Source organism: Lotus japonicus, chromosome 1, assembly GCF_012489685.1.
Source record: "Lotus japonicus ecotype B-129 chromosome 1, LjGifu_v1.2".
NCBI classification, from domain to species: domain Eukaryota; kingdom Viridiplantae; phylum Streptophyta; class Magnoliopsida; order Fabales; family Fabaceae; genus Lotus; species Lotus japonicus.
In genome coordinates, this window is record NC_080041.1 from 97,713,908 (window position 1) to 97,725,605 (window position 11,698).

The 11,698-nt window shown below is 35.8% G+C and overlaps 3 protein-coding genes across 4 annotated transcripts; all 3 read left to right on the forward strand.

Annotated features, from left to right (window-relative positions):
* The first annotated feature begins 2,613 nt into the window (after positions 1-2,613).
* LOC130728183 (uncharacterized) lies at positions 2,614-5,648 on the forward strand. 2 transcript variants are annotated; one of them, XM_057579550.1, is made up of 4 exons: positions 2,614-2,905; positions 3,986-4,132; positions 4,830-4,988; positions 5,366-5,648. In XM_057579550.1, exons 1-3 carry the CDS (start codon positions 2,636-2,638, stop codon positions 4,971-4,973), a joined length of 561 nt encoding a protein of 186 aa, XP_057435533.1. In that variant the 5' UTR covers positions 2,614-2,635; the 3' UTR covers positions 4,974-4,988; positions 5,366-5,648. The 2 variants fall into 2 exon arrangements, with proteins under 2 accessions (XP_057435533.1, XP_057435532.1); XM_057579549.1 differs by having other exon boundaries at positions 4,830-5,648.
* A 1,028-nt stretch (positions 5,649-6,676) lies between these two features.
* LOC130732303 (BON1-associated protein 2-like) lies at positions 6,677-8,075 on the forward strand. Its single transcript, XM_057584378.1, has one exon. It carries the CDS (start codon positions 7,123-7,125, stop codon positions 7,624-7,626), a length of 504 nt encoding a protein of 167 aa, XP_057440361.1. The 5' UTR covers positions 6,677-7,122; the 3' UTR covers positions 7,627-8,075.
* A 2,712-nt stretch (positions 8,076-10,787) lies between these two features.
* Positions 10,788-11,663, forward strand: LOC130728185 (BON1-associated protein 2-like). The gene has a single exon (XM_057579553.1). The coding sequence runs from the start codon at positions 10,918-10,920 to the stop codon at positions 11,476-11,478; it is 561 nt and encodes a 186-aa protein (XP_057435536.1). The 5' UTR covers positions 10,788-10,917; the 3' UTR covers positions 11,479-11,663.
* Positions 11,664-11,698: the final 35 nt, after the last annotated feature.

The window sequence follows — 11,698 nt, forward strand, 5'->3', positions numbered from 1 at the left end:
ATTTGACATTTAATGATTTTTAATTACATTAGAATAATTATAAAAGTCAATTTTTATTTTTTTATGATTAAGATGTATGCTGACAAAGTATTTTTCAATGATTATGATTATTTTTCATATTACTAAATAATTTTTATTTTGAATGTATATTTTAATTTTCTGATTTTTTAGTAATTTAAATATTAAATAATTTCATATTTTTGAAAAAAAAATTAAGTGGAAAATAGTTAATATGTATTAATATTACATTTAATAATTATTAATGACATTATAATAATTGACAAAAGTCAATTGTGACTCTTTTATAAAATAACTACTATATTAATTTGACATTTAATGACTTTTAATAACATTGGAACAATTAATAAAAGTCAATTGTGACTTTTCTACTATTAAGATGTATGCTGACAAAGTCATTTTGTAATGATTATGTTTATTTTTTTTATATTACAAAATAAAATTAAAATTGAATGTATCTTTTTTTTAAATGAAAGACCTATTATTAATAAAAGAGCAAAACATGAGAAAAACTTCCATGCCAAATACAAGGTTCCAAGAACAAGAAACTACATCATCTCCCAAGTCTAAATAAAGGATCCCAAATGACTTCCCGACTTTAAAACGTTCTTAAGGAAGAGCAAAATTGAATGTATCTTACGTTCAAAATGATATCAAAATTTCTATTAAAAAAATAGTATCAAATAGTTTTAGCGGATTGATTTGGAAATTAACTCAAACTTTGTTTTTTATGTTTTCGTATACATCTGAAAAATTAAAATGATTTTGCTATATTGATTCAAAGCATAACAAATTAGAAAGAAAAGAGAAAATTAGAATGTAACTCGGATTGGACAAAAACTTAAATAGGAGATATACGTATTTTAAAAAGAATAACTAGAGATGAAATATGAAAAGGTCTGATGTATGCCGACAAAGTTCTCTTATTTCATCCGTGCATGGCACGGCATCAAACTAGTTATTAATTATTTTCATATATTTCTTTGTAAATTAAATTGTATTTGTTTTGATACGAGTTTTTTTTTTTCGAAAAACAAATGTGTATATATATAGATAAAATTGAGAAGCATCCCCTCTCAATATGGGTACAGTAATCAAGCCTACAAAATATCGGCGAAAAACTCAGCCACTACAGAAAAAAACCCTCCAAAAACCTCTAAAGAAAAACCCCATAAGCATACAAGCATGCTTTAAAGACAAAGCAACAACCCTTAACCTCTACACCACCAAGAGAGTAAAAGTCGAAAACAGCGAAAAGTTCAACCGAATGGGATCCTATCAAGTCGCATGACACCTGCAAAATAAGGATTTAACCTAGTCGTGCAAACTAAAATACCCAACATAAGAAACCAACAAACGCGTAGAGCTGAGAACCAAATCCTAAAGAAACACAACCATAAAAAAAACAAAATACAACTAGATGGCCAAACAACACCCGACGGCTGACATCAACACAACAGATCCTCCAAACCAACACCTCACCCGTAGCAACAACCCTCAAAGAGAGCCAAAACCTGTAGAAAGCGAACCACAAAGGCCGGAAAACAACCATAGCCTCTACGTCCTCCACCGTGGAATGAGATGCGACGATGAGTTTGACTAACTGAGATCCTATCAGTTGCACAACATCCTACATGCAAGCTTTCAGCAAGGAAAGGGTCATCCTTATCCCCACGAAACTCATTTCCATCGTCGACGCCTCTGAAGAAGAAAAACCCAAATCAGATCCACCATCTAAGAGTAGATCCACCAAACATCCAACATGCCATAGGACGATGCAAAGAAGACCCTCAACCCAATCTTGCACACCAGCATGACGCCAAATGCTCCCACCTACGAGTCATAAATGTCAAGAAGCTGCGTCCTTTACAAATTCACCAAATATGCATTCAATTTTGTGGCTCACGTTAAACGTAATGATGTTAATGACTTAGCATCGGCCATGACAGTTGCTGCTATGTTTAACATCATTTAGCTAAAGTTAAACCAGCACAACTCACTTGATATTGCGATCGGTAAAAATTCATAAAAAGTAGTGTCGGTCGTAAAGTCCTACTCAACATAATGTCAGCTATATATGACACTATGTATGCATAGAAAATAAAAATACTATCGTTGATTATGATCGACGTCAGTAACTTAGTATTATTGAAGACTTTGTTTTCAAAAAGAAAAAATAAAAGAGTTTCACTTTTTTTTTTCTAGCTTAAATGTGTTTTTTATCCTTGGAATATACCTTGTTTATGATTTTGGTCATCTTAAAATTATTTTCATTTTCAAATATCAGCCGTTTTGTTTTTCATTCTTGATAGTTGATATTAACTTTTACACCTAGAACAAACGACAGTCAATGTCAGCATTAGAGGGGTATGTTTTTGGTCCCTGAAATATACCTTATTTCTGATTTTAGTCGCAAATTTTATATTATATTTTTATAATAAGAGTTAGAGGACATGTGAATTAGGTGAGAGAGATCCAGGGTTAGGGGGTGCAATTTATCTTTCCGATATACCAAAAAGGATATTCGGAAAATTATTCGGGAACCTCCTTCACCCAACTCATATGTCCTAGGAATTATTTGGGGACCAGTATCTAAGATATATAAGGAAATTGACCAATGACATTTCGGCCAGAGACACCAACGGCGGAAGCTTCCACTGTTGGTCAAACTCCACCACCGTCTTCCTCCTCAATCTCCGACCAAATGGACCCTCAACATGCTTCCAACACCCTCGTTCACCTTAGAAAACTGGGCATGGCCCAACCTGTTCCTGAGAGCTGTAACACCAGTGGCTTCTATTCCCACTTCTATGAAAGTTTCATCAAGGTCGATCACATCCAGCGGGGGAGAATCTCTTGCACTGTTCCTGTCAAACCCGCAATCTCTGTAGCACCCCTTTTTCCCTCTTGATTTGTTTTCTCTCTCTCTTTATGTTCCAGAAAATTGGGTTGTGCTTATGTTTTGACTTGTATTGTTATGTGGGTCAATCCTAGTTCCTCATAAATTGCTGTAGAATTGTTAAAAATTTGAGCTTTTTTATTATATTATTGCTCTTGGTTCTCTGTTTGGCAGCTGAGAAAATTGGGAAGAAGGGTAGTACTTGTGTTTTACAATGTCTGATAATTTGCATAATAGCTATTTGAAGATGGCCATGTTTGTTTTTTATTTGTATCATCTTCGGATCAGCTTCTCTTTCTATAATTAATTTTGAAACCTAGAAGCTAGATATAGAAGCTTGTCCCCATAATTGAGTCTGACTTTAGATAATTGCTGAGGAATTCGCAAACTTATCATATGTTACTCTGGAATGTGGATATTTTCTTCGTTGCTTAGAAATTTGGGTAGAGGATTGATTGAATCAGCTGAAGATACTGAGGAATTTGTGATTTGTTGTTGGTCATCTTCATTGTTAGTAATGTTGAGTATGATCAATTTTAGGAGTATAGAAATTTTTCGTTGATTCATATTTGTTATGCTTGGTCATCCAACTTGTTTTCCGGGTTGCGTTAGTGGACTGGACTCCAAGCTCCAGGTGAACAGAGTGAAAAAGCGACTCTGACAGTGAAGTCAGTTTGAGATCGAGCAGTGTGCATAGTAAATATTGGATAATGAATGTGTATCTTGAATGTGCTGGGTGCCCCTTATATGTAAATGGTGGAAACATTTGCTCTTCGATGTATTAGGGGAATAGTTTTAGGGGATCAGGGTTTGTGATTACTCACCTGATCCTTGATCAATTTTGTTGAGACAGATACATCTCGGATCAAGTATTCGGCCCAAGATTTGGCCTGAGTGGGGAGTGTTTAAGTGGGCCGACCAATATGTGCCCTAGATTGGGTCCATAAAAATATTTATGCAGTCAATTGAATGGCTTCAATTTTGGTCAAAAATTCTCACATTACTGCATGTTAGAAATTATTGGTGGGGAGAGGGTGGATATTTTTAATTTCTCCTATGGACTTGCAGAATGATTATGGAACATTACATGGGGGTGCTGTTGGGTCTCTGGTTGAGCTGCTATCTATTGGTTGTGCTAGAACTGTTGTTGCTGAGGACAGAGAACTTTTCCTTGGGGAAATTAACATATCTTACCTCTCTGGAGTTCCAACCAATGTGAGTTCTGTTTTTGTATAGTGAACTTTGATTCTCTTTATTGTCATGTTTACATTACTGCTTTGCCCTTTCTGCAAATCAATATGTAAAAAATAAGTTTGTTTGGATTTTCAAGCCTTCGGAATGCCTTATCATCTTGTTTGAGGAAATTCAATACTCTAGCCTGAGTTACAGGTGAAAGTGAGCTTAGGAATACAAAAATTTATCACACTTCAACATTAAGTATTAGACATATAATATAAAATCATTCATGTCCCTTCTACCCAACAGCTTAAGGTTTTGGGTGGGCTTGTGCATGGTTCTCCCTTCAAGCCCAATGGGCTCTTGCGTGCAGGGGCGTGTTAGATATATCATATAAGCTAATTTATGTGTCATCTACTCAACAGTTTAAGCTTTAGTCGGGATTCTTAGCATTGTGAAAGTTTTGCATTGTTCCAACTGCATTTGCATAATTGCTTAGCATGTACATAGAGAATAGTTTTTCAGTGTGATTTGGACCTTACTTATTAGGGTTAATGCTGCAGAGAATTTAAATTAAAGGATGAAATTTAGTAGATAAAGTTACCATCTCATTCAATTTTTTATGTTTGTGAGTTGCATTTTTTCACATGATGCTTACATCCATCCCATATACATGTTCCTCCTCATTGTCTACCTCTTCAATAAATGGATTGTTGATGTTCCATTGTTTGTGTAGGAGGAAGTTCTAGCTGATGCCTCCGTAGTGAAGAGTGGAAGAAATGTGACTATGGTTGCACTAGAGTTTAAAGAAAAGAAATCTGGGAAATTGGTTTATATTGCTCATGCTACCTTCTATAACTTACCCATTGCCAAGTTATGAACAATTATCTTTCAGGTCATTATGCTGATTCATATCAGTTTTATATCCAGAGTGCTCTACATGTGTTATATTTTTGTTTTTTTGTCCATTGCCATATCTTTTATATCTCGGAAAAGCTAGAAACAATCTGCAGTTTCTTATTGATCTAGTGAAGCTGAATATAGATCTCTCACCCTTGTGAAGCTCTCTGGTTAACATATGCGCTTGCTGATCTCCGTATTGCATCCCTCCTATTAGTGGTCATTTACTGTGATAATCGTTCAGCCCTACATCTAGCTGCCAATTCCGTATTTCACAAACGTACTGAAAACATTGAAATAGATTGTCACATAGTATGAGTTAAGGTTCTATTTGGTATTTTACATCTTCTTCATGTCCCTTCATCTGATCAGGTGGCCGATGTTTTCACCAAAACCATTTCACAGTTCACAGGGGCCATTTCAATTCCTGGTTGCCAATCTTGGATAGCTTGATCTCCATTCCTGTTTGGGATTACAGATATTAGTTTAGTCAGTTATTTTGTTATTTTACTTCTTTCTGTTAGTCCGTTTCTTCTAAATTGTAACTGACTTAGATTGCTAGCAATGTATATTAAGCTAGTCTCTGTATTGTATCAGTGTAAGAATGACAATTCTTCCATTCACGCATCTTTCTACTGTACTTGTTCTTCTTTTCTCTCTAAGTGTCAACATTTATCAAATCTGAAAAATTGTTCCGTCAATAAGAAACATGATTGAATAATTTTGTTACAGTAAAAAGTCGTACACAATAAAAAATGATGACTATTTACACCATTTAATTAGTTTTATGCAAAAGATATATATATATATATATATATATATATATATATATATGTGTGTGTGTGTGTGTGTGTGTGTGTGTGTGTGTGTGTGTGTGTGTGTGTGTGTGTGTGTGTGTGTGTGTTTCTATATATATATTCATTGATGTCCAAATAAGCGATGGTTATTTCATTTTCTATAGCATTTGAACAATGTGTTTCGTTCACTTTATATCAAAGAAGTGTATGCAAGGTATGCTTGTGCTGATGCTACTAGATATACAAACATAACCTTATCTGTACTTATTATTGTCCTACTAACCAACCTAGTGTGTGTTTGGGTTAGTTGTTTGGTTAGCATTTGTAGAATTGATTTTGGATAGAATTGATTCTACTAAAATTGCAAATGGTAAACATGAGTTAAAATGGTGTAATTTATGTTTGATATTTTTATGAAAAAAAGTAGGTTTTGTAGGGTAATGTGTGACTATTTGTTGAGGCATGTGATTCTGGAGAGTCGATTATGTTTTACCGGTACGCTCAAACATTTTTTTCAATTGGTTAGAATTGATTTTAACCCAGTAGAACAGATTCTATAAAGTTGATTATTCTTTCAATATGTTATAAAACTCAGAACTTTGGGAAACCTCACTGAAATAACATTATTTTTTCAAGCCTATTAATTATCATATTTTCCATGCCGTCTGTCTCACAATCTGCTACCAGTCTACTACTGTCCATCCATGTGAGTAAGTTTCCTGGTATTTTTCCTTGTACCTATCACTGCTTGTCCCCAACCTTGATAACAACTACTGCAGTTGACTTGGTTTTCGAACAAGACTAGCTCAATAAAGAATCTAAACTCGTGCAAATCAAGGCTCTTAACTTTTCTTGCATGGAATTTGCCAGCATTGGGATTATGGAACAGAGCAATTGAAAACCAATTCAAAACAACACTTCTAAATTTCCAAGTAACTTTCTTATTGCTCTTTCTACTTACCTCTCCATGCAGTTCAAATTTCAAAATGAAAAGACTTTGCTTGGTCCATCACAGACTTTTCCAAACCATCCCCCATTATTCTAACGGCTAATTCATCTCAAACAAATCAACTGAAAGAAACAACCCCTCTCTTTCTCTCTTCTTTCCCTCATATTTCCTTCCAAAACCCATATATAATTCTCTTCTTTCCCCCTTTTCCCCTTCAACCTTTATGTTTAACCCCCCAATATATCCATATTTATCTAAACTTACACATACTTCAAGTCAGGGTTTTAAACTGCAGTGTTGTGATCGCATCAACCCGCATTTGTCCGTAAATTCCGCAACATAGTCGCAATTGTAATTTAAAACTCTGTTTTCAAAATTTTGGAATGAACAACCAGCCAATGTCTCACACTCTTGAGATCACCATTTTGTCCGCAGAAAACCTTTCTACGAATAAAAAGTCCTTAGAGGGAAATGCATTGTTTGTTTCTCTTCAGTCGGATTCAAGCAATGACATCTATTCCACAAATGTGGATTCAGAAGGTGGTGGAACAAGGAATGAGAAGCTTGTGATGGAGTTGCCATTGGATGCAAGGTTTATAACAGCTGAAGTGAAATGCAAAGCATCAAAGGGGACAAAGAGTGTTGGAATGGCCAGAATACCAGTGTCAGATTTAGTGGGACATCATGTGCACCAAGATCAAGTGCAGTTCTTGAGTTACAGGCTATGGGACAGTAAGGTGGAGAGAAATGGTGTGATCAATGTTTCAGTGAGGGTGAAAGTTCCGGAATATGCTTTTCCGGTGATGGGAATGCTGGTGGCCGGCGGTGGTTCCAATGGTGTTGTTACTGGGATTCCAGCTTGGTTAAGCTATCAAGGACAACTTTGAAGTACAATTGAAGCAAGTATTTTAAAAATCATGCTCAGTTCAATCATAAGTTTCTAAGAAGAACCCGTTCTTTTTTGTTTGTAACTTTCCTCCTACAATGAAAATGAATAGGATTTGATATTTTCCCGAAAGCAAATATATCTCCAAAAGCTAGCTGCACCCTTTTTATTTGTTAAAAAAATGGTACGACAGAGAGAAAATTCAGAGACAAGAGACAAGGCGTTAGTGGCATGCAAGGAGATCGGTATAGACTCACTCTAGGTAGGAGCGCTAGGGGTCGGGATCTCCCTGAGAAGAGTTGTCCACCAACTAAGATTCTACTACTAGAGGTTCGAACCTCGACCTATAGAAAGATGAGAGTTAAACTCGAAACATGTGATCAGTTATATTAACCCAAGTTCGCAAGTTAGTTGCACCTTGTAAATGAGTGATGCGTTTGCTAGATTAACTGTGATTCATTCACACTCACTTTCTCTTCCATTTCATTTTCACCTACATTTTTTTCCTAGCTCTCTCTTCTTTTCCTAACATATCACTCACCATAGTTTTATTTGCATAATGATTAGTCTACACTTAACTTTGAGTAGAAAAGATGTGGAAGGATAAGGGACATAGGAAGAAAAAAATTAAAATATGATATGTGATGTGATTGAAAATCAGGAGAGAGGTAGAAATAAATGGGCAGCTCTATGAATTTTTTTTTTTTGGTTACATGGAGGGCTATGCCCGGAAAAGAAAGGAAACTACACTAAGATAGTGCGAGGGAAAGTGATTCCCATCCGATCAAAAAACAAAAGATTCAAGCAGCTAGGAGGAGGGGTTTCAAAGCAGTGCAACCCCAAACTGAGGGCATGAGATTCATTTGCCAGACAATCCGCAACTTGGTTCGCCTCACGTAGGACATGAACACAAACAACATTCCAATCCCGAGTCAGGAAGACACGGATCTGATTCACAAGGGACGCGTACGGGTGAAGGATAGCACAACCCTCATTTATCAGATTCACAGCAACAAGAGAGTCACTCTCAACCATGATCCTACGCCAACCCCTATCCCAGGCAAGAGTCACCATGGTAAAGATCGCCCAGAGCTCAGTCCAAAGAACGTTAGAAGAGCCCAGATTTCTGCTAAAACCAAACACCCAGTTGTCATGGTGGTCGCGACACACACCTCCACAACCCGAATGAATCAAGATTGTTTTTGTTTTTTATTTTTTACTCCCTCCGTTCCTAAATATAAGACTTATTCCAAAAAATTGCGCTTATTAAAAAAACACTTAATGTAACTAATTAGTGTATTGGTTTTTTAAAAATGCATATATTCTTTCCTATTTACCCTTTGTCATTTTCTCTCACTAATAATCATTGCATTTATACCAAAAGTCATAGTTAGTTTGATTAGTAGTAATTGATGGTAGGTGGTACCTTTGGAATTGAAAACATACAATTAATGTGAGAGATAAATATGGAAGAGCACAAAACCTTTTGCTAAATTATTGTAAGAGGTCTTATATTTATGAACATGAAAATTTTGAAACTAGGTCTTATAATTAGGAACGAGAGAGTATCTCCTATTCATATCTCTCTCATTAGAGTGTAGTGGATTAATTGTGAGGATAACTTTCTCGTAGGATAGTATTAGTACCTATTAAGAAGCAAATGATGGCAACCTAGATTCATTCACTTATTCCACCATTTTTTCACTTTTACTTTGTTCCTATTTTTCTATTTTCATTTTGAATCATTTATCATAAGATTTTGATTTATTCACACAACTTTTTATCACACCTCATATCTGTCTTATCTTCTCATCTTTTCTATCTATGGCTGCAATAATTGTGAGGATAACTTTCTCGTAGGATAGTATTAGTACCTATTAAGAAGCAAATGGTGGCAACTTAGATTCATTCACACTCAATACTTATTCCACCATTTTTTCACTTTTACTTTGTTCCTATTTTTCTATTTTCATTTTGAATCATTTATCATAAGATTTTGATTTATTCACACAACTTTCTATCACACTTCATATATGTCTTATCTTCTCATCTTTTCTATCTCTGGGTGCAAGTGCAATTAAGACGTGAATGAAGATTTATTGCTCATCACATCTCTCCTCTCTATGTTAATTTTAGCCAACTATGTGGAGTTATGAGTGTGTTTAAATTCAATTTGAGATCAACTTGAAGGTTTATTCAACTCAATGAAAGTAAATAGTTACTTTCACATTTGGTTTATTAGGAATTCATGTGTCTCAGTTGAAGTTATCTCGTAACACGTGAGAATTGAAACCAAACACACTAAAATAGTTTTTAATGGAGTTTTAATTAATTTACACTTTATTTTCTCTTTCATTTTATTTTTATTCACTTTCTCTCAATATGTCTCTTATTTTCCTAACAAATCACACATCATATAGCATTACTATTTCTCTATTATTTTTCTATCTCTTATTAGGTTTGGGTGTAATTAAGGTATCAAACCATTAATTTTTCATTTTGAATTAATAACAAAAATGATAGTAACACTCTCTTGCAAACAGACTCTCTCCAAAAAAGATTAGTGAACACTCAAATTGTGCAAATCACTACCAGACACGTACGTTTGTGGCACAAAGTGTACTAACAGTTAAAAACCACTACAAAAGTAGTGTTTCCAAGAGTGGTTTGCACTGTTTAAATGTTTATCCTTCTTCATTGTTGGACTCTCTCACATATTCCTCGTATTCGATTTATTTGTTCACAATTTTTATTAAGAGAAAAAAAATGTTTTCTGATTATTTTTTAAATCAAGCCAATCATTCTTTCAAAAAAAAAAAATCAGGCCAATCATGTAAAGTGTGTGAAAAACCGTATCCAAAAGAGTGGGTTAGCCCTCTTCTTTGAATAAATGAGCGCCGACCCGCAGTTTTATTGGAAATTCTGGGACCAAAACGCAACAGGCGCCGCAAACCACGAGCCTCTGCTCCACGTAAAAAACCACGAGTCCATGACCATTCAATCAAACACTTGAAAAGTCAACACTGTTCCAAACTACACACAAACGTGAATAAACACGCCATGTTTTTTGTCCGCGTGAAATGAATCAAAATTATTAAAGCAAAGGAAACCACTCCTTTGTTACTTTCTACCTTCTCTATCATTTCCTTACAACACCTTATATTAATCAACCCCTCCAAACCCTTTCCCTCATTCACAACAAGACCTCATCAATCTTTGATCACCCTTCACGAGTTCACTTCACTCCTCCAAAACACAAAACCTTACTTCAATATCTTTCTTCAACTCACATATGGACAGCAAAAGCCACACACACAGAACGGAAAGAACACTAGAGCTCACAGTCTTATCCGCGGAGGATCTCCGCGTGGACCGGAACCTCAACACCGAGAACATATATGTTGTGGTTCGAGCCGAGTCCATCCACTCATATGCTACCGGCACTGCCGGTAGCAACAGCAACAGCCACAACAATTTCTCGTGGAACGAGAAGTTGTTGGTGGACATGCCAGTCCATGCAAGGTCTATAACGTTGGAGGTGAAGTGCAAGACCTCAAGGGGTAGTGGCAGTAAGGACATAGGGGTGGCGAGGGTGGCGGTTTCGGATTTTTTAGGTGGTTCTGTGCCGGATGATTGCTTGCAGTTCTTGAGTTACCGGTTGAGGAATTGGGAAGGGAAGCGTAATGGTGTTGTTAATTTTTCTGTAAGGCTGAGGACGCGGGAACGTGTGGCTGCAACGCCGGAGATGGTGGTGGGTTCTTGTGGATTTCAGATTTCGAGAGTTTCTGTTACTGGCGGTGTTGTTACTGGTGTTCCCCTTCTGTGGAACAACTATGCAAGTCGCAATGTTTGAAAATGAAAAACTTGAAAAATTGAAGAAGGTGTTATGCTTCGCTTTTGCCAGAGAATTCTGGCTGTCAATTATATGTAATACAAAAGAATGATTAGGAAAACATAAACTTACGGTTTTATATATGAAATCATGTGCTATATTTTGAAGCTTAAATAATCATCAAATGTTTCAAAAGTCCTTCATCATTCCGGGTATTGTGACACAACTTCTTACCACTTTT